At 34.2% G+C, this 27,655-nt stretch overlaps 1 protein-coding gene across 3 annotated transcripts in view; it reads right to left on the minus strand.

The window, feature by feature from the left end:
• Nucleotides 1-755: 755 nt before the first annotated feature.
• LOC141393510 (uncharacterized) overlaps nucleotides 756-27,655 on the minus strand; it is a 278,113-nt gene continuing 251,213 nt past the window's right edge. The window contains exons 4-9 of one of the 3 annotated variants that reach the window (XM_073966537.1): nucleotides 26,264-26,408; nucleotides 8,871-8,981; nucleotides 5,427-8,700; nucleotides 1,655-1,681; nucleotides 1,340-1,499; nucleotides 756-1,120 (exon numbers count right to left, since the gene is read on the minus strand). In XM_073966537.1, the coding sequence (XP_073822638.1) occupies nucleotides 1,116-1,120; nucleotides 1,340-1,499; nucleotides 1,655-1,681; nucleotides 5,427-8,700; nucleotides 8,871-8,981; nucleotides 26,264-26,408 (3,722 nt within the window). In that variant the 3' untranslated portion in view covers nucleotides 756-1,115. Of the gene's footprint in view, nucleotides 1,500-1,654; nucleotides 1,682-5,426; nucleotides 8,701-8,870; nucleotides 8,982-26,263; nucleotides 26,409-27,655 lie in introns of all 3 variants that reach the window. The other 2 variants (XM_073966536.1, XM_073966538.1) reach the window with 2 other exon arrangements.

The raw sequence follows: 27,655 nt of genomic DNA on the forward strand, positions 1-27,655 counted from the left end.
TTCATTGAAAATTTCGAAATATTTTTTAAATTCTCAGAAAAGTGTAAACTTTTTGTCAACATTAATTCAAATAAGCCACTCTAGAAAATATACATGGCGGTTCACGGAATAACTAAAAATGGCGAATCATACTGACCCTTAGGTATTTTTGGCGAGAATTCACGGGAATTTCATTGAAAATTTCGAAATATTTTTTAAATTTTCAGAAAAGGGTAAACTTTTTGGCAAAATTAATTCAAAACAGCCACGGAAAGAATGCTCATCTTCACTCAGATTTATTCGCAACTGGGAAAAGAAATAAACTAATTCAAATCATAAAAGTTACAGTAATTACTTGAAAATGAAATCTTCCCATGAAAATGTTGTCAATAAAAATTTATAGTTTTTTTATAATCCTAGTATATATTTCTAGTTGTTTGCAACTTGCATTTACCTTATATACACATACCTATAGAAACAATGAAACGATGATCGTATTCATTATCTTTATCCTATTCATTTACTCGAAAGCTTTAATATACGCTTTGAGCTCCTTTAAGTCCTTTCTTCGGTTAGGCTTCATTGAATATACAACTAAGTAATGCTATTATTAAGCTATTAATTATCATTAATTTAGTAGATGTGTACTATTTAATATTTATCTATATATCGTATGTATAAATTATATATATTTATATTGTTTTACAATACAATATTCGTTTATGTGTTTGTTGTTAGTTTACTATTTTGTTTTCTTCTTCTTAAACAGTTATATATTTTGTTTTGTTCTATAATAGGAATCAATGGCCCATTGTTGTTGTTGGTTTTAAGTGAGTGTGTTTCTCTCGCTTTTGGTTTTTGTTGTTGTTGTTTTTATTATATACTATAAATGTTTTAACTTATTTTTAAAATTCCTTAACTTGCAATAACATGTCATTCATAATTTCCATATCAACGTTTAATGGGAGTTTCGGTTTTTGTTTTTTTTTTCTTTTGACGTTCAGTGAGTGTTTTCTTTGACAGTAAAATAGTCACTTTGACTTTGTTTTTGTTTTTTGTCGAGGGGGGTATAAAACTTTAACAACTGTTTACGTTTAGTTTTCGTTTTCGTTTTGTGGCTTAAATATATTCTCCATTTACACTAGATTTTCATTTACAAAGGAAATAATTTACATCATTTAACTGTACAAAAGTAAGAGATCACGGTCTTTGTGTGATGATGCGGTCGGTGAATGTTGACGGCTGCCAAGCAGCTGCAACACATCGCATTATGGCGTGACAAAGTCAAATAAAAGAGACTTCTTTGTATTCATTTAATGAAATGAGGATAATGAGGCTTACGATTATCAAAGTGTCATACCGAACAGGGGTAAAACGATGACAGCAAAAGAAATAAGAAACAGCTTTTCACCGGAACTGCTGAGGGCAGATGCCTGACACAATAGATCTTCGGGGAAAATTTCCAAAATCGGCATCTGTTTGCCAGAGGTGGGATCATGGCAGGTGTTGGCACGAGCACGCTGAAAAGAAAATGAAAGTTGTCGTGTGTTTTGTGTTATTTTTTGTTGTTGTCTTAATTATTTAATTTTGTTGGCAAAAAAACTGTAGACTAGCAGCTTTCAAGCAAACACAACATAGAAAGCGAAAAAGAATGGAAAAATAAAAAAACGCTTACGCGTATATCACGTGAACTTAAGGGAAGCTGGCATTGGCATTTGAAAGAAAAGAAAATCAAGAGTTAAATAAAAGTTAGAAATTAAAGGCAGTAGTCGATGGCACCGACATTATAAACCCTGAACTATGAATGCAACTTTATTAGAATCATCAGTCTTTGTTTGTTTATTAATTTTCTTTGGATTTAAATAGAAATTGGAAGAAGGCGGCGGATCTTTACAATATGTATTGTAGAAACACTTACCTCCATTATTATAAGTCTTCTTTTGTTATATTTTGGATTTACCGAACAGATTCATAGCGTTCCTGTTTACATAATGTTATAAGTGATGATTGAATTTCAAAGAGGAGCTTCTTGGCATTAACATTCAATGTAAATATGATATTTTTAATGCCTCCAAATTGGTTTATTTTTCGTTTTCAAATCCATCAGATAGTAAAAGAACACATATAATAATGACCCTTTGTCAAATCATTTTGGGAACTATAGCATGTCAAATTTATTTGCTAGTTGCACAGCTTCCTAATCATAACATTTTGCGAACACTATTAGTCGAGATTCTGCATTATTTTCTGAAAATCTTCATACCGATATTTAGGGGCCAAACGTTCACCTTTTCAATAATATTATTAGATGACAGTGCAAGAAATAATCCGAAATTGACGTGATGAATATTTTGCTGGAGACCCTATAAGATCTCAGATATTAGCGTTATATCTTTGTCCGCTGTTGTTTTAGCTTATTTTTGAGATCACACTTCTTCAGCCAAATCAAATGAGGATTATTTTCCTAGAGCATTTTGACCTTCTATCTTGCTTCCTTCAATGTCCTTTTCATCCTTTATTTTAAGAGCCGCTATAAAAGTACCACAAGATGGCGTTTTTCAGCTTCGAAATGTTCTGCAAAAATGTCGCTCAGAAAATTTTAGGTACGGCTCTCATTGACAACTAATCGATTTTGTCGCGTTTTCATAGTAATTTTTTACATTTACCCCTGTTTGCTCAGAAAAAGCTGTGTTTTGTGTTTTTGTATGTTCTGTAACGAATATACAAAAAACAAAATATAGTATTTTTCTGAACAAAAACAGGGTAAATGCACAAAACGACCACGAAAACGCGACAAAATCGATTTGTTGTCAATGAGAGCCGTACCTAAAATTTTCTGGCCGACATTTTTGAAGCTGAAAAACGTCATCTTGTGGTACTTTTATAGCGGCTTTTAAAATAAAGGACGAAAACGACATTGAAGGATGCGATATAGAAGGTCAAAATGCTTTACGAAAATAATCCTCATTTGATTTGGCTGAAGAAATGTGATCTCAAAAATAAGCTAAAACAACAGCGGACAAAGATATAACGCTAATATCTGAGGGCTTATAGGGTCTCCAGCAAAATATTCATCACGCCATATCTCAAAAGTTCGATTCACGGCGGATCTGTCCTTCTGGGTTCTGTATATACTCACCAAGAGTTTTCATCCCCAAAAGGAATTTTCCACCCCCCCGACTTTGAGCTCCATTCTGTTGCACAGTGTTATTAAAACTAATATTTCCGGGGACAACATGGTGCAGTGGAAAGCATGTCCGCCTTGCACTCAGAAGGTCCGCGGTTCAATTCGTGGGGTGTGGTAAATCCCCTTAGGGTAACGTTGGCTTGCATTTCCTGAGAATTTCAGCAATGACAAATTCTTCTTAAAGTGGTGTCGTGTCCCATATCATTGAGCCAATATGAATCAGCGTCCACTCACTGATTCATAGATGATGTTGTAGGTACAGATATATTTCGGTTAGTATCGCCAATGAACGCAAACAAACGAAACGATTCCCGCACCATTAACGCAAAGTCACAAACATTTCATTTGTTCTGAGTCGTTTCATTCTCAAAACAAAACATTACCACAAACTTTTCAACTGAAGAAGAACAAAACTGTACGATTGCTGAAATGTACTTCGGCTATGCTGTTCCGAGTTGTTTCATTTACGAACGAAACAAATCGTTTGCGAACATTTGCTGTGCGAAATGTTCAGTGACACATTAAGACACACAAACATTTGATTGCTTAACAACCCTATAGGCTAGTATCAGATACTTGGAATATAATGCGGTGGATGTTTCAATCAATTACCAAACGTTTCAAACGTTTGCAGCGTTTATTGTACGGTTTCGTTTTCTAGTAATTGTTGTAAAGTTGAGAACTTTAAATTTTTCTTTTTTTTCGTACTCACGAATGTAAACAAAACGAAACTAAACAGCGACTTCGGTCAACATGGGTTATGTTTCGTTTTGTTCTTATGGAAAATATGAAACTTTTCAAAAGTTTCATAAAGTTTTTTTCCTTACGCTGATTATTGCTATGTATATTTTTTGAGGCTTTATATGTTACCTTTTGGTAGACGTAACTTCTTACAAATCAACAAACTAACCAAATTATTTAAATAGTCACCAAATAATAATTTATTCTATGGCAACTATAAATCGCAAATCGTCGGTGTCATGCTTAAGTGTTCCATACGCCATTTTTGACTTTTTGAGATACAGGTGGTGTCCAGGGTTTTCCGGTATGCTCTTTCTAAATTTCTAGTCGGCTTTCATGTTTAAAAACACATTTCTGAAATCAGAACTTTAATTTTCGATTTAGAAGTATTTAATTTATAGAGGCAAAGATGGAAAAATTTTTGTCACTTTGTTCCATGTGATTTACAATATTTCACATTTGTGTCATAAGTGTGGATATGGAACAAATCGACAAAAAATCATTTTTTTAATCTCTATAACTTTTATATTCCAATACATATTCCTCTGTATTTTTGCAAATATGTTCTATATACTATTTTTAATATTTTAAGTCAAAAATGTAAATATTTTCTTTAGTCCATTCCACGCAGTTGTGGCACAAAACATTAAAATGCGATTATCTCAAAACAGGCAAATGACGTATGGAACACTTAAGCATGACACCGACGAAATGAGCTGCAAAAATGTTCCACCTTGACAACTGGTGAGGTGAATTTTTACGATCGATTTCACAACACACCATTTTTTGGCCTGCTACTGGGATTGAACATGCAAACAACTGACTTCTACCTAAACACACTGTGCCACGATTACGTGTATTTAGGGTTGTTTAAGGGTGCCACCGTTACGCATCACATAGTAAAGAGTATAATAAGTAATATCATTTTAAGGATATAGCCCATTAGTTACAAGCCTACTGGTAGAAAGTAGTTTTGTAATGGACTCGGCTCATGTGGCTCCCAAATTTTTGTTAGGTTAGAAGTTATTCTAAAAAAACAAATCCCATGCCTAATCCTACAATCCATGCTGTCCTTGGCTTATTTTCTCAGAGCACTAATCATGCCCAGCCATTCGAAAACTATTTATAAACCCATTATTTTAAGAAGGGTCTGTCGCCAGAAATAGGTAGTCATAAGTAATAAGTGGTAATAAGTAATAAGAAGTTACTACCTCTAGTAGCCAACGATCAATTACTAATTTCGTCGGATTTTATCTTTTAACTACTTATTTCTGGCAACATGCCCTTGTAAACATAATGGGAACCGCAGATCATTTATTTTTTATTTCTTCTGTATTGCTGTAACTATGCAAACTGTTTTCGTTTTTCTGACGACCATATCGAACGGAACTAACGCGATAAAAAATATCGGAATGCGCATCGCATCATAGTTGTAGGATACAATCACATTTCCAAATAAAATAACTAAAATATAATTGAAACACACACACACGCAAAAAGTCAATCTCTTCATACATACCTGAACCATTTGTTTCATATCGTCCTTTTGTATGACTTTTATTTGAGCAGATTCACGTAACCATCTTCGCAGCCAGTGGCCAAACCACACAAGACCACATTCACATTCCAGCGGATTATTTGATGTCTGTAGACCACCGATGATACTGCGTGTACCCACTGTATCCCAATAGGTCTTGTTGGGATAGAAACTATCCGCTGCCAGTGCATTGATTTTATTATCCGAAATATCAATGGATAGATGAGGCACCGATCGCAGTGGATAAAATATACTCGGTGGTAAATCGGAAATTTTCGTGTGGGATATTTTTACCTGCAGCTTTTGATTGCGGGCCAAGCCTTCAAATGCATCAGGTGATATGGTTTGAATATTGGTCCCATATATTTCCACCAAGTGGAGTTTGGTGTTATTGATTAGTTTGGCAAACAATTGACTGCCAATGTTGGCATCCACGCTATGCACCTTGAGCTCCTGCAAACCCGGTATTCGAGATACAATTTCCCCCAAGTTACTGTGGGCGGTAAGGTGTAGTTTTCTCAGCGATCTCAGTTTGGCAAATGCCAAGGGATTAATGACCTTGACATCGAGGAGATTAAGTTCCGATAAATGTCTCAGTGAGGCCATATCATGTACTGTTATTCTTCTAAGAGGATTATGAGCCAAATCTAATACCCTCACTGAGGGTGGCAGATGTTCCACAGCACACGAGGCATTGACAAATTTATTATGTGATACATTTACAAATCTCAGTTGGCGCATTTCATGCAGCGACGATAATTCCTGCAGAAAATTACCACTAACATCCAAATAGGATAGCTGTGGAAGATTAAGTTGCGGCAATACATACAGACCCATATTAAATATTTTTAAACGTCTTAGACGTGGTGTATGTAAAAATATCTCTTTGAGATTGGTGGTGACCAAGGGATTTGCGGATAAATCCAGATTCGTTAAATTATTCAAAAAACTGAAGGTATTGTCGGGTAAAACTGTAATTTTGTTGTACGATAAATTGATGTCATATAAAAATTGGGAATTTATAAACATGCTTGAGTCCAAGTATTCCAAGAGGTTGGCAGAAATTTGTATGTTACGCAAAGTAAATCCGACATCTGAGAACGCAGGGACAGGCCACACCGTTAGCTGGTTATCTGATATATCCAAGTATTCTAGTCTGGTATTCATGAACACTTCCCGAGGTAATGCTTTCAATTTGTTGCAGCGTATTTTCAAAATCCTCAATTTCCTGAGATTGGAAAACTGTTCCACTTGTAGCTGATCCAAACGATTGTAACTCAAATCCAATTCTTGCAAAGAATTTAAGCCCTGGAAACTGCGACGCCTCAAACTAGTGATATTGTTATGTGACAGATTGAGAATTTCCAGAAATTCCAAGTCACCAAAGGCATGATTGCCCAAATTCTGTACGGAGTTATGGGCCAAATTAAGGAATCTCAAAGTGTTGGCTAAGTTTGCAAAGCTTTCGGGTTTGCTGATTAAATTGTGCGCCATATCCAAATTGTAGATGTACATATACGATGACAGGGTATCTTCGAAGTTGCTGATGCGATTGTAAGTCAAATTCAATTTTAGCGGAGTGGTGGTATTCGAGACATAGTGAAATGTTTTCAGCGAAAATGAACACAAATTGTTATACATCAGATCCAGTGCAGCTAAGTTGGGCAGTGTTGTAAAAGCCTGATGTGATATGTTGGACAATTTGTTGTACGATAAATCAATGTAGCGTAGAAATTCCAAATTGTGGAAGGCATGTTTTTCAATTAAGCGTATTTTGTTCGACTGCAAGTTGAGCGTTTGTAAATCTCCCAGATTGTAGAATGTTTGCGATGCCAACTTTTCCAGAGAATTATAACCCAAATCAATTTCGACTAAATGTGAATGTATCTCCGGTAGGAACAGACCCTTTGGCAGGGATTTCAATTGATTGAATCCCAAATTGATGTATGAAAGTTCACGCATATTGGAAAATGATTCATTGTTTAAGTGCTTGAGATTGTTGTTGTCCAGACCTAACCACATTAACTGCGACAGGGGAAACAGAGCATCCAAGGGGTCTATGGATTCCATGCTACGGGCAGGAAACACGGCAAATGACAATTCCAAAATCTTTAAAGTTTTCGATACATTCTCAAACACCATAGGATGATGAATGTTAATGTCATTAAAACTCAGGGAAATTTCCTGTATTTGGTCGAGACCGGCAAAGGAATTCAAATGCAGGTGGGTGATTTTATTATTTCTCAAGAGTATGGTTTGCAGATTCGCGCCCCAAGAATCCACTGTGAAGATGCTTTCGGGTATATCACTTATGGAATTATAACCCATATTAAGATATGAGAGGTTGGTGTAATTCTTAAGACCCAATACAGGGATCATGGTAAAGTTGTTCCCACTCAGTGACAAGACTCTTAGGTTTTCTGTGGCCTCTGGTAAATTGTTTAATTGGTTAATGTTGTTCGAAGTCAAGTAAAGATATTTTAAACGGTTCAAACGACTTATGGCTCCAGGAACTGCATTCAAATTATTTCTCTCTAAATCCAAATATTCCAGTGTTTCTTCAATGCCCTCAAAGGCATTGACATGGATTCGTTCTATCTCATTAAAGGCCAACACCAAATGAACCGTGCCAATGTCTCTAAAGACAGCTGGTGGCAAGTGACGAATATAGTTCTTTTCCAAATTCAATGCCCTGATATGAACATCCGAGTAATTCGTTTGAAAACAATCCGTTTCCAATGCGTCTATCAAATTCTTGCCCATGTCCAATTTCTCCAAGTGTATTCGCACTTGTCTCTGGTCTTTTGTTGTTAAACTTTTCACCAGGTTATCACGCAACGAAATAATTCTCAGCTCATACAGATGTTCGAACAAGTGATGGGGAAATGTTGACAACAGGTTGCCTGACAAGTCAATCGTTATCAGACTGCGGGGCAGAAAATTGGGTGAGATGTGATAAATTCTGTTATTCGACAGGTCCAGCCATAACAATTTCTGTAAACGATTAAATGGTTTGCCCAACTGATGGCTGTTGGTCGAGTGTGTGAGGCCTGTTATGGCATTGGAGGATATGTGTGAACCTTTCAGAAGATGTTCATCTTTGGTTATCGTTTGAATGGCAGCCGACGAAGGGTGACTGACACCTTCATGCAGTGCGGTGGGTGATACTTCAGTTATGTCATTACCAGCTAAATGTAGAGATCTTAAAGTGTCATGCTGTGCCTCCCAGTTGACATCTAAAGATGTAATGTGATTTCTAGAGGAGGGGAGTAGACGGGAAAAACAACACATCAGTAGGGGGGAGAAAGTCGTAGGCATTAGGCTTGAAATGATCTTTTTTTGTTTATTAATGGAAACATTGTTTTCATTATTTTTTCAAAGTGAAGCTATCCCGTTATGATAATAGGTGTGTGAAACGTTACTTACCTTTGCGCAACTAAACGCGTTAATGAGTGCAGTTTTTGTAAAGCTTCATGGGGTATTTGTTGCATTTTATTCCCTGATATATCCAAAGTCATTAGGCTGTGGGTCATAGTACTGTAAGAGAAAAAGTGGAAAGAGAAAGAACAATTTATTAATGCCATAAAAACGGACATTCACAACTACAAATGTATTTTCGTATGCATATATGAAAAAATCTCTCGTGTAACCCCTTGCAAAAACTAAAATATTACACTTGTTGTTGGTCATATAACTCATCATATATTTTCATTTTTAAATTTTTCATTTTCATTCATTAACTTTGAACTTAATTAACACTTAACGAAGTATACTTAAAAGTTTATTTTAATTTACTTTTGAGTAGCTAGAAAAAGCATACACTTTCGACAACGCAATAAAGGGAAGACTTTGAAGCATTCAATGAAATATTTTTATGTAACTATCTTTTGTGTATGAAACTATTTTCGCAACCTTTATGACAGAAATGTTAAAATAATCTTATTTAAATAATCTCTTTAAAAATACACACATATTTGTATATACCTTCTGAAATATAAACACATACATATAACACCACAAGAATATCCTTTGTGGCATCCTTTTCTACGTATTCCACACACACATGTCTGAGTAGTTATGGTATTAAATATCCCTAAGATTACGTGTAAAATTTGATACAAAGCAAAACCGGGCAATTATGAAAACCGCGACATTTAACAAGTAAACACTCGTAAAACTGGATATAATCAAACACAAAACTAATATTTGCGGTTTTATTTTATAAAACCCAACAACAACAACAACAACACGACCTGCTCCTACTCAAAAACAAACATTACCGCAAGTGCAGCTAAAACAAGACCGAAAACAACAACAATAACAACAGGGTCTGTTCAACATGTAGCTTAGCTAAGACCAAATAGGGTTAATAATTGGCAATTCTGCCTACATTCAATGGCAAAAATAAACCACACGCACGTACAAATTTGTGTATAAACTCATACTGCCACACACAAACGTATATAGATATGAAAAGAACGTGATAAGTGCAAAATAAAAGGTTTTTTTGTGGCGACATCCATATACGAGTATACATAAATATATATACATTTGGTGTTTAACCCAACAATATACAGAAGCCAGTACCATGTTGGGAGTATTGCCCTTATAATAACTCATATTTTTGGTGGATTCGGTGAAAAAAGTTCCCGAACTAATGTTGATTTCTAAAGTGCCTTTGATATTTTTTATATTCAAAAAATTTCTTATTAAATTTTTGAATCAATATTTAAAGGCACACAAATGCATCCTCAAATTAATATTAATATGAATTTAATGTTAATATTTACAATAGCAATAAAGTTATAACCCTAATGTACACAATGTGTAAATGTATAGAGTACAGTTGCGAATAAAGAGCGATGTTTTTTTTTTGTTAAAAGTTTTATTACGGTCAATTAAAAAATGAAGTGCAGTTTTAATGTTGTTCCAATTCTAACTTCTCGAAGAATAGTTTCAATACGACGAAGTCCATGAATTATCTTCGTACATTCATCTCAGTGAAGTTATCGGTGTGTCACCTGGGTAGCTAAAGTGTGTCGTTCAACTCGTTCATCAATAAGAACTAAATTACTCGGGTTGGGGTGCAGTGTTACTTATTCACACTCTGAAAATTTCTACTGGAAGATAAAGCACAAAGCTCTCTAATGTTAACGACCTCCGCAAAACCTCAATAAAAGTAAAGCTGATATTATCGACTTACAGCAAGGGCACCGGCTTAAAGTCCCCAATTTATTAGGGGCATTCATGAAAAAATATGAGCTATTAGGTGTTTGATTTATAAATACACTCTAATAGACTTCGTGGATGCCAAAAAATATTTTAGAAAACAATATCAGATCTAAACATCTCAAACCAGACAAGGTTTTTTGAAGTGTCAGCGGAATAAATAAGAAATCAGATTGAACATGTCGTACTATACGGAAAATAGTCATCTAGTTTAATCTCGATCGATTCGCTCCATGTTAGGCAATCGAAAAATATTTCTTTTAGGTGATTTCGAAAAATGCCAATAAATTTGGAGTTCATGATTCTTTATTAAATGTGGAGTCCTGGATAATACTTGGCTCCGAATCACAGATTTCAGAGGAGACCGGTCTTTTGTTTCGAATTTCTGACTTCAATCTATGGACAAATCCAACACAATTTTATCGCCAAATTCTCTTGCTCTTTCTAAGGGGGCCCCTACTTGTAACGACCAAAAATACAATTTTTGATAAATTTTTCCAAGAAAACTACCAAACTCTTTTCGTAATTTGTTCTTTTACACTATTCGATACGAAAATTATTACCAAAAATAAGAAGACACGTGCCCCGGCGTTTTTTCCTATCACTTCAACATTCGCGGTTATGGGCCCCCAAAGACCTTAGGACTTGATGTCAAAAGGTATCATTTTGTCAGGCTCATATCTTTTAAACCGCTAAGAATTTGAATTCACACGTGGAGGCAAAGTTGTAGCTCTCGTCTTAAAGAATTCAACCTCATCTTCAAGGTTAAAATCGTCAAGGTCAAATTTCCGTTATAATTTATTCTCGGATTTTGATCTACAGATATCAAATCGTACAAAATTGAAGCAAACAACCAACTACAAAAATATACCTTAGGTCTTAATAAACAACTTTCTAGAACATACGATCTCTGTAGAAACGGTTCTTAATGGTCAAAATAGCAAAACAGTCAAAAACAAATATACAGTGTTGGTCACACAATTAGCACACCCCATTACCAACATTTATTTTGCCTAAAAATACCTTCAAAAGTAGTTGAATTTAATAAAGTATTTGTACTAATATATTCTCAGTAGTATGCTTAAATAATACAACGCAATACAGAAACTGAATCATAACTGTCAATTTGAATAACCTCCAAAAATATAAAAAATGTCCTAAATTCACTGGACACGTAATTAGCACACCTTAAAAGAATCACTAATATTGTGAATAGTTTCAATATTTTAGTCCATATTCAGTTTTAAATCCCTTTCGTTTGGGAATAAGTTCCAGTCTGCTAGTTATACTCTCCACCAGTCTCCGAAATTTTAGTGTAAGAAGGGAGTTATATGGGGTACACCTTGGGTCCCAAGGACTGATGGAAATTGAATTTTTTTTAGTGTTTTTTATCGATCTTCTCACATGTAAACAAGTTCATTGAGGCAAGTAGTTCATAGAAACATCAAATAAAACATCATATTCTTGTTCATCTTTGTAAATTTTGCGAATAGTGGGATTACCCACCAGCAGTTTGCATCTGCAAAGTCCGTTTGACACAAAAATTTTCATTAAAAAACTGGAATATGATGCTTTGAGCTATTGATTTTATAAATACTTATCCATCTGGACTAAATTTTACCGATATGTTGTGGTGTATGCCACGATAAACCTATGTTCATCTCTATGGTACATACGCAAATTTCAATAATTTTCTAAACAAAAGGCAAATGGGAGATAGTCTGGTGAGACCGCAAGAAAATATGTTTCCCGGAGCTTAAACCCATTAAATTTAATATCAATAATCCAGAAAACATTTATCTTGAATAGTATATGCCTACTTTCAGGGATTTTAACCAATTTCAGCAAACCTCAAAATCCTTTATGGTCAGAAAGGGGTTATACCATTAAACATACCCATGTGCTACGTGTTCATCTAGTGCTTGGTTGGCTGTTTTGTAATGATAGGTCCTTGGTGTTATTCAGACGTGTAATTTTGAATTACAAATGGTGTTATAAGTCGATCCTTCTTCACATAAGTGTGCATTTTATTGATCTTTTTTCTATAAACCCCATACAAATCGAAAATTTTCTTGAATGAATCATCGACCTTAAACACTTTTTGAAAAGTTTTTGTACTTTATATTTAAATTTCGGTAATTCGGTTAACAATTCCAATAATTTCAGATCCAATTGTACATTTGTTTTTAAAGTTTCGGCGACTTTCTGACGTTTAAGTGTTCATTACGAAAAATGATCCGCTATTGGGATATATTTTGAGATTCCGGGGTGATAAAGTATTTTTTCTTTCAAAAAATGATTTGTTCAATACGTTTTAAATACGAATTAACTTCAATATAAATTAATTGTTGTATATTAATTGAATTAAATTAAAAATCGTAGGGTGTGCTAATTATATGTCCCCTTGATAATTTGGACGTCTTCACAAAACTTTTATTTTCAAAAAACCACTGATAATACTATCCACTTATATCATTAAATATGTTAAATACATTATAGAAAAGGATTTTGTTTACGAAAATATTTCAATTTGCCCTATCAAAACTCTTAGCCGACTGAAATCATTTTGCCCCAACGGGTTGTGCTAATTCTGTGACCAACACTGTATATGTAAGATCTCAATAAACAACTTTCTAGAAGATATAAGCAATCTAGGAACGGTTATTCAAGCTCAAAATTCGATAACTTTAGATCATTCTTTCCTGTTCAGGTTCGTAAATAACAAACCCTTCAGATTTCCTCCAGTTTTGAACAGTTTATTATTTCCAGACCTAAGTAAACGGGGAAACGTTAAAAATAATTTAATTATTTGTGAATTTCAGCTTAGAGCATCATTCGGAGAATGTTCAAATGTTCTAAAAAGTTGTTTATTGAAATCTTAGGTAAATTTTTGTTGTTGAGTGTATGCTCACTTTTTGGGCGATTCGGCATCTATGGACCAAAATCGGAGAAGTCTAATATAAAAGTCTAATATTTTAAAAAGTTTTTGGTTGTATTCGTATTTAAGAACCGTTCATAGACATTTCGTAAGTTCCAGAAAGTTGTTTGCTTTTTTTCTTGAATTTTGAATGGTTTAGTATTTATGGAGCGGAAACCGAGGGAAGAGGATAAACATCGAATTTGTTTTGCTATTTTGGCCATTATGAACCGTTTCTACAGAGTTCGTAAGGTACATTTTTGTAGATGGTTGTTTGCTTCAATTTTGATCGATTTGATATCTGTAGATCAAAATCCGAGAAAAAATTATCACGGAAATTTGACCTTGACGATTTTCACCTTGAAGATGAGGTTGAATAGATTTTATGTTTTCGCAATTATTATTCTTTAAGACGAGAGCTACAATTTTGCTTCCAAATTCTTAGCTGTTTAGAAGATATGAGCCTAACAAAATGATCCCTTTTGACATTAAGTCCTCAGGTATTTGGGGGCCCATAACCGCGATAGTTGAAGTGATAGGGAAAAACGCCGGGACACGTGTCATTTTATTTTTGGTCTTCTATAAACCATGACTTAAATAATTACACACAGTGTTATTTTAAAAGAGCACATCTTAATCTAGTGTCTGATTTTTTTTTTTTTTGAAAAATATTATGTTGTTTTGTGGCCGTTCACGAAACCTTTTTTTGTAAAAGCGTTTTGCGGTGGCAAGTCTAGCTCAAAAACTAATTAACCGATCGACATATATCTTTGTGGGTTTATTTTAGAACATAAAGGTCTAGTCCTTTGTCGATCGATTTTTTCAAAAAATAGTAGATTTTACTAAAATGGTAGACCAAAAAGGCAACATTTAAATTTTTGGCTTAAAAACTGATATTTTCTGGTGATAAAACGGGCAAAGGATTTAAAACTAAAATCAATCGATGAAGGACTAGATTTTCATGTTCTTGGTAACCCCACATAATTGCATGACAATCGATTTATAAGTTATCGAGATAGAGTTGGCACCGATTTCAAAATGTCATTTTGAGAAAAACGCGTTTTTTAGTTTCTGTGTTGCATACAAAATATAATAAATTTTTCCCTTCCAAAGCCGATATCTCAGGCAATATTGTTCCGATCGACTTGAACATTTTACCACATATTTTATGCTAGTTCCACTTCAAAATAACCCAATAAAAGAGATTCGATTTTCAGAATTTACAAGAATTTACCTCTTAAATAAAATTAATTTTTTGGTTTTGCAGTTTTTACTGGAAAGAAAAAAATTAAAGATATCCAAGTTCAGGGCATAAATAATTGCAAATTTTTCATGTTTGCAAGAGAAATATGACTGGATCTAAACTTTTCATAGACAGATCGAATATAAATCGTCGTTATCATGAAAATAGGACAACATACGTTAAAATGTTCAAAACGATGATAGTACAGTACTTAAACTGCAGTAAACCGACAAGTTTTAAACTTATGTGGAGGAGACACGAGAAGTTATGGTTCAATATAGTGACAGTTACTCACCTAGAATGTTATGTTTCCCACCGGTCATTTAGGAAGTACCGAAATTAATAATAAGCAAAAATAATTGTATCTTTTTTTAGCTGCGGTAAATATTCTAAAGCGAATCTCGAACAACACTTGCACTGCACTTAAGCGATGAAATTTTGAATTTACAGGACCAGAACGGTCCAGTTTGATTTTTGACTGGATCTAAGTTTGGGAGTAATATTGAAATGTGCAAAGTTTTAAGAAAATCGAGTCCAGTAGAAGAAGCGTTCAGTCTATTATGATAAGAACAAATTGCGGATGTCCAATATAATCAACCGCTAACAAATGTTACTTTGGTCTAAATCAGGGTCCATCCTCTTTGCATAGACAGTGACTTGTGGCTTGATTTTGCATTTGCTTCTATCCATCCCATATAGTGTACGTGAACAAAACGATAATCCTGCAAACCATTGGAGGTTGATTGGAATATTTTTTGATCAGATTATTCTTCTGTTATTCTTTCCAGCTATCTTTTAGCAAGTTTGTATTATTGTTGTTGTTGTTTTGTACAAAAACTAATGAGCAAAACTAGTATGGAAAGAATCAATGTGGGGCGGGGTCGGCTATATGTGAATATCTAAAATATATTTTATGATTTTTATATATATTCAAATCTGAATCGATTTCGATTAATTTGGCACATTTATTTTCAGACCAATTTCCGACACACTTTCCAAATTTCATCAAAATTGGACAGATTTAAGGAGTTTGGTGCATCAAATCGGCCGAAAATATACATATATATCCAAATCTGAACCGATTTCGGTATAATTTGGCACATTCATTTCTAGACCAAATTTCATTGAAATCTGGCTATGTAGTTGAAATCGGCCGAAAATATATGTGGGAACTATATAGCGTGGACGTATATAGCGTGTTTGGTACAGCAACTACGTAAAATCGGCCTAAAATAAGTCGAAATGCTTATAACGTCGGTCCAGGGACAGACCAAAATCGGACGCTATAAACGATATTTATAAAAGAAGTGAAATTATATTATGTATAGTGACTTTAAGGTATAAACACTTTGTTTTATTAAGTAAATAAATAAATTCAATTATTATTTTTTTACTTTTTCATTCTATATACATTAGGCCAGGGCGATTTGAAAACCTTAATGAGCCCTTCGCGTTTCTGATTCCTGGGATTGAACTGAGCAAAAAAGTCCACTGGACCATATATCTACCGTGAAAATCGATCCTCCCGATTTTGACTTTAAGTTTTTTTTTTTGACGTTTTTTGGATATTTAGACATGTAACAGCCAAACCATTCAGATTTTCGCTCCAACACAAATACAAAAATTGTAGCCAAGACAGTAATTAAGAACTCTTTAATACATCGCGAAAGCATTGGAATGCTCCTTCAGGCAGTTTTGGCCTTGAGAAGGTGCAAACGATTTAAACAAATAATAACTTGTTCTAAAGTTATTATTCACCCCTTTAAAAGGAAGAAGGATCACTAGAAATCCGTTGTGAAAAAAAGAAGATATGTCCGTTTAAATTTGAAAATGTAAGAAACCCAGATTTCCACTACTTTTACTGTTATAAAAAATAAAACGAAGTGACCCCAAGGAACTAAAGGCATTGTCGTTGTGCATGGATCCCAACACGATAAAATTTTGCATCAGAACACTTGAATATTTTTCTGGTCAACTTTTGTAGCACAGTGTCATTTATCGACATTTTTCGAAAAGTTTGCACCTTCTCAAGGCCAAAACTGCCTGAAGTAGCGTTCCAATGCTTTCGCGATGTATTAGAGAGTTCTTAATCACTGTCTTGGCTACTATTTTTTATTTGTGTTGGATCGAAAATCTCAATGGTTTGGCTGTTATATGTCAAAATATCCAAAAAACGTCAAAAAAAAACTTAAAGTCAAAATCGGGAGGCTCGATTTTCACGGTAGATATATGGTCCAGTGGACTTTTTTGCTCAGTTCAATCCCAGGAATCAGAAACGCGAAGGGCTCATTAAGGTTTTTTTCCTTCCACACAAATCGCCCCAACCTAATATACATACATTCGTAGAAATGACTTAAAAACAAAATAATAAAAATAACGATATTAAATTCATTCTTCAGCGGTTATATTGCGTTAATATAGAATATGTTTCTATTTAAAGTAGTATGTTGTAATAGTTTGTGCTCTTGAATTCCAACATAACTTTTAAATTTAACTCAGAACTGAGTTTTGAAAGGGTTTCCAAAACACATTCTTAGCTTGTAACATCTTCTGAGTGAATAATTTTTGGAGAGTTTTTACAGCTAGACACGCATCTGACAATTCATTTAGCAATAACACGGCATCCATGTGGATATTTGCCGATTCCGGCAATGATCAAATGGATAACAAATTTAGGGGTTCTTTAGGTTAGGAGTTCCATACAAAAAAAACAAAAAAAATTTTTTTGGTCGCCCTAATGTACATATGTCCAATTTCGATGAAATTTTGAATTTGTCACCGCATTTGGGCAAGAACAAATTTGTCAATTTATATCGAAATCGGTTTAGAGTTGGATATAGTTCCTTTATATATTTTCCGCCGATTTGAGGAATTTGATGCACCAAGCACACTATCTCTGTCTAATTTTGATACAATTTAGAAAATGTGACGGAAGATTTGAATATAGCTCTCATATATGTATGTATATTTTCGTCCGATTTTATGTATTTGAAGCATCAAACTGAGCACTGAACAGAAATTTTAATGAAATTTGGAAAAAAGTGAAGGAATTTGGTCCATAATAAAATCGGCAAATTATATTGAAACCTTACAGATTTTTTAGATTCATACACTGTCCTTCTACAACATTTTTATTGAAGAAGAAATTCGCAAATATCAAATAGAAATATTTATTTGTTGTTTTCAATAAGTCGTTGTGAGTGTCTTTTCACCAATAAAATTTTTGCTTCAGAATATGTATGCACCCCTAACTTTGTAATAGCGTTTATGTATGCGTTGTCAGGATTGCATGATCCATTGATTAACTGTACAATAATGTGTTGAAATGTTTTACATTATATGTGTCAAAATAACTTTAAAAACGATTTAAACATTTGTCAAGAAATGGACGTTAATGAGACACAGTAATAGATGAAATTTTCTAAAGTAAATGTCATTTATGTCGAAATAGGAGTCGTTGTTGATTTAAATGTTTCCGTTTGTTTGCGTGTAGACAGACATTGCTAAATGTCAATCAATGATCAAATATAAAGTTCACACAAACTCAAAATTATAAAATATGACCGACCCATTCAGTATACAATAATTATGTGGATTGGTATTGTTGTCAAAGTGAGAGCACAGTGTTTACAAAAATACAAAAAGGGTGTGCATTTCCTTCCACTCACAAAAATGTGTAAAACTTTTCAAATTTTTAATAAAATAATAAAATTGCAAAAAATTGTTAAAACTTTTAGACGTTTACAGGTTCCGGAACAGTGCAAAAATGTATTGTTGTTTTTCTGACATGTTAGTGTTTCTTTGAAGCTAGTGATCCTAGTATATGATGGTAGGGATATATCAACTACATAGTTGCTTGAATTGTGAAAATACTCCTTCAAGTTCCCAGTAAACTGGGCTTTTACTCATACAAACATAAGAGACTGTTGCACATTAAAGGCGGAACACAGGAAAATAGAAATCCGATTTTGGGGACTGGATGCCAAAGCTACATAAAAAGTGAGGATTCTAGAATGAGGAATATAGTGGAAGGTTTTTTTTTCATTTGTGACCTATGAATCAATCCTAAGCAATATTAATCACACAAATATTCATCCTTCTGATCTCACATTGAAACACAGATGCAAAATCAACACATTAATCAATGCACTGTTCATACCGTTTTGAAATTTATTGATGTTTTACCACATACATGGACACGTTCATAAGTACATACATACATACACAAATCGTATTTCATCAACTCAATACAGCTTATTATAGGCAAATGTCAAAGACTGCAACTCATTTGTATGGATGGTCGTTCTGATGTATTTTACCATCACCACCAACATCATTATTAGCCATTTCGATGCAGCAACATTCTTTCCTGCTCTATGAAATCAAAAGTTAACGAACAACAGCCAATAATGGCAGACAGGCAGTATAGCAGGGTCATTAGTACGTTTTGATTTGGCGGAAACAGGAAATGATTTTTGTAAACCAGGGTAAATGGGAGTGTGGGGAATGTGCAGTGGAAGTTGTTTATTTCTGTAGTCCAGAATGATATTTTAGTTACATCGCATACATCTGATGCATTGTTGAGAGTTTTCCGGGTGTTTAGTGCAGTTGCAATTTGTGCTGGATATTGCAGCAAAGTGTTTGTAGTTTGTTTCGGTTATGAACTACAGATACATAATTACGTTTATGATAAGCCGACTAATGAGTTTTCTCGTATGTGAAATAAGATCCTGAATAGGGATTTTTACTACTCTACTCTTTTTAATTAATAATTAGGGTGGTTAAAATCGAATACAGGTGTGGTGCAATGGTATTTTCGCATAGAGCTTCATATTAATTTTGTGAATATTCGGAATTGAGAAACACTATATTCAGGTAATTGATGAAGTTCGATATGTTTTTTCTGTTTAAAGTCAATGCAAATACAATAATGAATGTTGGCCCAAGAGTAATGGAATATTCCTTTAAAAAGTCAAAAAAGAGAATACTAAAAACGTGTATAAATACGGCAGTATGTCCAGAACTGGAAGGCCAAGGCTTCGTTGGAGTAAACAAATGGAAGATGAGATAAAAAACACGAAAATCAACAAAAAGAAAGACATGGAAATATATTATTAATTCGACTTATAGGAATAACGCTACTATTGAGGGGAACCTAAGTATGTAAGTTTGTATAACCTATTTTTTTGCTTGAGCGCCTATAAATAATTATTTATAAAATTTTCATGAGTTTACATAAATTTAAAGTTTTTATTTATGAGAACTTTGGATAATATTTTAAAGTCACTGCAAGTAGAGATATGTATAAGTGAAAGCAATCTTTTGGGCCACACCATATAACCAACATGACATACCCGTTTATTCACCAATGTTATCGTCATATCATATAAGTATGTCATTTTATATTACACTAGCCGAACCGGTCCGCGTTGCTAGTCCTTGAAACAGTTTTATGTTACCTTTTCTTAAGCCATCAATTCTATTTTTCTTGAATCGCTAATTAGTCGGGTTCTGCAAGTGAGTATAAATAAAAATCTTCAGAAATGTTGGTGTCGATATGCAATTTTAACATACATGAGGCATGCATTTATTTTATCTTTTGGAATAGTATAACTGGAAGTGTTTGTCTGAAATCTAAACGTGAATTACTTCTTAAATCTTTCAAGAATCGATCTAAAGCTTCTAGGGAATTTTTGTGTGTCATCGTACATTCGTTTCAGATGATAACTGATATTTATTATTGAATGTGTTCCCATCATTCAAATGAATGTCCAGTGGCAAATTCGTCCTTCCACCTTCTTATAATGTATATTATATGAATAGACATCGGATTTTTGCATATTTTTGAAATATCAACCAATTGTAACTACGCGTAGTAGCTACGTTATTATAAATAATTATATAGTTGCAATGACAGATATTCGATGCCATATTGAAAATATTCAATAATACATACAAAACCTCCAGCTTCTTTTGTTTAACAAACGAATTATTTGCATTATAATTTTCAAAAATATGCCAAAATCCGATGTCTTCTGATGAAGCTATAGCTATCGATATGTTGCTTGGTTATGCATAACATCTGGTATTTCCATGGATTTGTAACATAATTAAGAAAGTGGATGTGGTTGGGTCTTATTGCTTAAATATGTACCCAGGGTCGTGGAAAAATACACGTTCGTAGATTTACATATATAGCGCATTTAAAAAAATGTGACAGGGATAACCCGCCCCTCCGTAGTTCAACAGAATATATTTTATATTTCCACCAAGGGCCATCCCTATATATCATCTGAAAAATGACATGAAAATCGCTCCAGAAGTTTTGATATAACATATTTAAAAACAAGGACCTAGGGTGGGAGACACAACCATCATTCCAAACTCATTTTCAAACCGATTCGTTCGCAAGATTTACAAAAATTCAACAAAATATATATCAAGGGGTCATCTCTGTACATTCTTAGAAATTTTCAAGAAAATCAGATCGGTAGTTTCAGAGATATTTAAAAAGGCATGGACGGGTCTTTAGTCTCTAAATAAGTACCTAGGGTCGGAGATTCAACCACCATCGCCTCGCAAATTTATTTTCTAGCCGATATGTTCGTAAGTTTTGCAAAAATAGGGTCTGGGTAGGTACCCCGTCCCCTCCGACATTCTACCAAATATTTTACCTATTTTTACCATGGTCATCCCTATACATTCTCTGAAATTTTTAGGAAAATCGGATTATTATTCTCAGAGATATAACATATTTAAAAAAGGCATGGTCTGGTCTTTGGGCCCCAAATAGGTACATAGGGTTGGAGATTCAACCATCATTGCCTCGTAAATTAATTTTCTAGCCGAGACGTTCGTAATTTTTTGCAAGAATTGTGTTTTTAAAAATTAGGGCCTAGGGGAGGTTCCCCGCCCCTTCCGAAATTCAACAAAAAATACATCGCCTATTTTCACCAGAGGTCATCCTTGTGCATTCTCTGTAATTTTCAGGAAAATCGGTTCAGTAGTTTTGAATATACATATACCATATTTAAAAAGTGGGCGTGCAAAAATAGCGTTTTTAAAAAAGGAGGGCATGGTGGGAGTACCCCGCCCTCTCCGAAATTTGAAAAAATATATAGCTTATTTTCAACACGGGTGTTCCATGCACATTCTCTGAAATTTTGAAGAAAACCGGTTCAACTGTTTTATTTTAAGCAATATAAAGAAATATTTTTTTTTTGAAAAAAAAGGTTTTGCCTACAGATAAATGTATACCCTCAGCCTGTGTGAATTTAAACGTTCATCTATTGAAAATTTTGGATTGAATACCGGTAGGCAACCAAAATCCTTATCCCCTATAAATATATTAAAAAAAATTAATATTTCTAAAATGTTGCGGAGGAAGTAACTTAACAAAATACATAGTTAATTTTGGAAGTGGATCTTAATTTGAGAGTATGTATTGTTTTGATAAATATCGCGCACACCCATAAACAGGTCCACAAGGAGTAGCTTCGGTATAAATTTTCGAACAATTTTCGAGCATATCCTAAACTGCACTTAAGCAAAAATATTGAACTTTTTGGGGGAGTTGACCTAAGGAAAAGGCAGTGCATATTCGAAAGTGGTCTATGTCTCGTATAAATATTACGATGTGCAAAATTATGGATCAAATTGGTTACTGCCTTCGAGAGTTATCGTGCGCACTATTTTAGCGAACAATTTGAAATTTGTGGGGGAGATTACTTGAGGGAGTGGACCGATATGGCTCATCTTTGAACTTACACTAAGTTTGAACAAAATATTATGAAGGACATTAATACTTAAATGGAATGAACGTTAGTTGACATTGATAGAGAAAAGATCATTTATTCTTGCTACAGGAAATCATTTTTGTTAAAAATGTCAAAAAGTCATGACCCTAGTGTGTATGTGAATTTGCAAATCGATTGTGATTTCGCTTGATCATTGCAGAACATCCCTATATTGAGTACTGGTTTTTATGTTTTGGCCAATTTTTTCTTGTTATACCCTCAGCCTTTAGGCTAAGGAGGGTATATACACTTTGATACGATGAAAATGTGCCTCATCGAAATAATGGTTTTAGACCCCAAGTATGTTTGGACGAAATGTGTTTCAGACAATTTGGAGTCGATCTAGCCATGTCCGTCCGTCTGTCTGTCCGTCTGTCTGTCTGTCCTGCTGGCTGGAGCGCACGATAACTCTCGAACGGATGAACCGATTCGGTTCAAATTTTGGCTTTCGTAATATTTTGACCAAACTTAATTTAAGTTCGAAGATGAGCTACATCGGTCCACTCCTTCCGGTACCTCCCCCACAAAAGTTCGAAAATGTTCGGAAAGTTTGTGCGCACGATAACTCTTGAAGGGAGTGACCGATTTGGTCCATACTTTGTATAGCGTAAACTTTCTACCAGAGTAATATGAGGTTCCAATATGGTCTCAATAGGTCCACTCCTTCGGGTACCTCCCACACAAAATTTCGGAAAAGTTCAGTTTAGGGCCATCTCTTCAATCGCTTTGATTTTTGTTTTAACAACTTGTATTCACTGCCCTACATACGACGGTACAAGCTTCATCAGGGGCAAGTCCATACTTCCTGAGAAAATAGCATGAAAGTTGCAGAAAAACCCCTATGACACCGTGTGAGGTGGTTGGAGCGCAAGATAACTCTCGAACGGATCTGCCGATTCGGTCCAAAATATGGCCTCAGTAATATTTTGTCCAAACGTAGTTTAAGTTTGAAGATAAGCCATATCGGTCCACTCCTTCGGGTACCTTCCCCACAAAAGTTCAAAAATGTTCGGAAAAATTGTTCGTACGGTAACTCTTGAAGGGAGTGGCCGAATTGGTCTATACTTTACACATCCTAATATATCTACCAGATATAGATCAGGTTCAAATATGGACTATATTTGTCCACTCCATCCGGTACCTCCCACACAAAATTTTCGGATTAGTTCGCGTTAAGACCTGATATCGAATCACTTTGATTTTTGTTGAAGCAACTTGGATTCGCTGCCTCAATTTCGATATTAAAAGTTTTTTTAGGGGGAAGTCCATACTTCTTGAGCAAACAGCCCGAAGAGTGTGAAAACCCCCTATGACACCATATGTTGTGGCTGGAGATCCACTTCCATAACGGTCAATGTCGATCCATTCCTTTTAGTATCTCCTCCGCAAAACTTTTGATCTTTAATCCTAATCAACATTTTTGTCGGTTCAAACGCCCAAATTTTTTAAAACCCCCTAAATACACACGTATTTTTGGAAAAAATTGTTTCAATATACACATGCTGAGGGTATACCTCTGTCGGCAAAGCCGACTGATACTTTTTTACTTGTTTTTATTGAGAATTCTAGAACAGTCTAGGCTTCAGTCAACGAATTTAAATACGGAAGGATAGCAGTGGCTTAGTGAGATGTAAATCAGACAGCGAATTAAAAGCGTCAGTGGAGTAAAGTGGAACTTACGTTAAGTTAAGCCGTGTACGAATAAGTGAAGTAAAGTTAATAAAACATTGTAGGACTCGAATCTAAAGAAACGTGTTATTTTTGGTTTGATGCCCAAGTAAGTTATGTAATAGTATAATATTATTAAGGCAGAGCTATTCTCTTTTTTTAACATTCTTCCCCTAGAATTCAATCAAAATGGCTGTGATGTTATTCAGAATACGATGCCACATTTTAGTATAGCCCCCATATAACTGTCTTATGTTCTGCGAAATACCAAAAACTTTTAAAATGTTTTAGTTATTTCTATTTCTTTGAGCTTATTTGTTCGTCTATGCATTTTTATGAGCTTTTGATCAAATTGTAAATTTATATATTTTCCGTCCATCGTTTTATAGATTATTTATTATAGTTTATCATTTCCACCCTACTAAGCTCTGCATTAATATTATTTTCTTAGCTGTTATTCTGTAAGTTTTTTGTTTGTGTTTTTTGTGGTTTGTTTGCTATTTCTATGGTGCTGTCTTCATTCCTTCTTGCCGCATATATGCTCTGCTTCCGTTGAATTTAGTTTGTTTTTTCTTTCTTCATCGTTATGTTGTGAAGAAACATAACATTTTAACAAATCTCCAGTAATAAATCATTTTTGCGGTATGTATTTTGTTTTCTATTTTTTTTTAAATTTCAGGGGGTCTTGGAATAGAAGACTCTTCTGTTATACTTGAATTCGAGGAAAGTCGTGTACTCGCATTCATGAAAACGTTCAGGGATTCCTGAGGATTTGATGTGAGCGTGAGAAAGTCTTGTTTTGGTTTGTTGCTTCCGTTTTTCTTTCAGCGACCAAAATACATGTGTGTGGCTCTAGCAGCAGGAGTATGTTTTGTTTGGGATATGAGGTTGGTTGGTCATGCTGTGTATTGTGTTGTCTTGGAATGCAATAATAATATTCGTTACTTTTTGCACAACGGCAACATTCCCCGAACCATAACGTCGAAATTTTTCAAATAGTTTTAAAAACTTGAATGGCGTTTGGTTTACTTAAAGAAAGATATTAGAGTGGCGCCGAACGCTCGGTGCCCAAAATAATCTGAATGGATATAGATTAACAATATACATTATAGAATATTTGTGTGAAACAAGTTCACATTCCTACTTATATACATACATATACATGCATGTAACTTATTTATTGAAATTATTGTCTCAATAAGTGACTCAAATCACTAATTTGTATAATTTGTATTTCTGCATCTACCCATTTTAATGTGTATTTTTTTTAGTAAAGTCACACCCGTGTTTTACACACATGCTATTGATTTCTTCTTTTGGCATGACAGCGACTAAGGAGCTTCTTAGTATTTCACACAGAATATATTTGAGTAGCGCAATGCAATATCCCTTTTTCGAGTGCAGTGTTTAGAGTTAATAGAAAATATTTTGGTAATATCCCTTCTTTTGGCTTAATACAAATGTAGTGACCAACCATGGTGTTCCTTATTTATGTGTCGGTGTGAGTGCGCGCTTGTTATAACTGTGTTTTTTTAGTGTTTTCTTAGTTTCTTGTGGCTACTGGCATGATGACTGACTACCACACAGACCCAACCACATCATTCAGTTAACATAAAATAAAGAAATTCTGTTGCTGTTGCTGCTGTTTCTGTTGCTCCTGCTTCGTTAAAATCCCATTAATATTTATAAGCTGCTTTATGGCTTTGAGAAGGATTCCTTTTCTTTTATTTTGTGCATTCGCTCATATGTATGTATTTTAGTTTCATTTTTTAGGTCACTTCAACCATTTACCCTGTCTTTGCAGTCTATGGACGTTTCCCCATAGATTAAGGGGCATTGGAAAACATATTTGTTTTGAGAGTGTGTTTGTTTCTGTTTTTTTTTCATATTTTTATCTCTAATTGCGTTGCCAAGAAGATGAGATTTCTAAGTCTTCTTATTCCCACCTGAAATAAAAGGAACTTACCTGAAACTACGTTCGGATATATCCTGTAATTCGTTGTCAATAAGTTTTAATGTTTTCAGTCTGAGGCCCTGGAATGTTTCATCATCGACACTCTGCAGGTGGGTGTTGGACATTTCAATGTAGCGCACCGAACTGTGAATAAATTCTGTAAATAAGGAAGGAGAAAGAAGCAAAACAGAAAGAAGTCGTTATTAAAATATCAGAATTCTCTCGGCAAAATGATGATAATAAAAATTATACAATATTTCATTGTTTGTATTGCTGTTGGCTTTATTCAATACAGTTTTTTGGGGATTTTTTCCTAGCCGTATCGAGCGATGTTTATGCAAATGTGGTGTCAATTTTTATTTCGTCGTCCAATTTAACAAAAGGGAAATTTGTTCAACTGATAAAAATCTGGCAATTTCGTTATGTCCCAGTATTACCAATATGCCGCACATACACACGTAGTGTACATATATGGGACAAGTAAAGGAAAGGATGTTGGATTTATCCTTTGGGAAAAAGTTGAATGTGTGGAGAACGCTTATAAATGTTTCATTTTCTTAAATTTAATTTAACAGAAAAAATATGCAAATATTTACTTTACAATCACCAAACATTTCATTCACAATAAAGTGAATACACATAGGCACGAACATGTTCATATGTATGTTTGCATCTTTTGTATGTAAGTGTAGTACATAGCTCGACATAAAAAGGATAAACAGAAAACAACTTGAGAAGGGTTTTTTCTGGGTCTTTTCCCTATGAAATCAACTTGGAAAAATGTGTTTAACTGTGGAATATGTTTGTGTGCGTGGTAAAGCCGAAAAGTATTGGATTAAAAAATATTGAGTGATTGGTTTGTATTCAAATTTACTTTTATATTCTTATTTATCTTTTTGTCGTAGGGATATTGCTTCTCAAGCTCAGTTTGTTTTCCGAATCTGCTTATACGCGTTGAATTTGGAAATTGCCTAAACAAAAAGGATTAAAGCTTGTGCTACTACTTTATATAGTCAATTTTATATATTAGTAACTCTACCAAAAATAGATATGATATTCCTGATCAGCGTCAATCTGATAATTGGCTATATCGCTCCACGTAAAGAACGCTATACCACTAGACCCATAAAACTATCTGAAAATATTCTTTGAAAATCCATGAACCTGGTGATGATCTTTCTTAAGTTATTTTAAAATCCACGAGCCTTGTAATAATCATCCTTAAAATATTCTTTAAATACGAATGAACTATGGAATGAACCTCCTAAAAATAGTCCTTAAATACAAAAGCCTTGTGATGTTATTCCAGAAAATATGCTTGGAAAATTGAGTAGTCTTGTGATGATCGTCTTACAAATATTCTTTGATAATCTTCAAGCCAAATTATGATCCTTGCTAAAATCT

The sequence above is a fragment of the Musca autumnalis genome, unplaced genomic scaffold, assembly GCF_047663935.1.
Source record: "Musca autumnalis isolate F117 unplaced genomic scaffold, ASM4766393v1 scaffold_2, whole genome shotgun sequence".
Classification (NCBI taxonomy): domain Eukaryota; kingdom Metazoa; phylum Arthropoda; class Insecta; order Diptera; family Muscidae; genus Musca; species Musca autumnalis.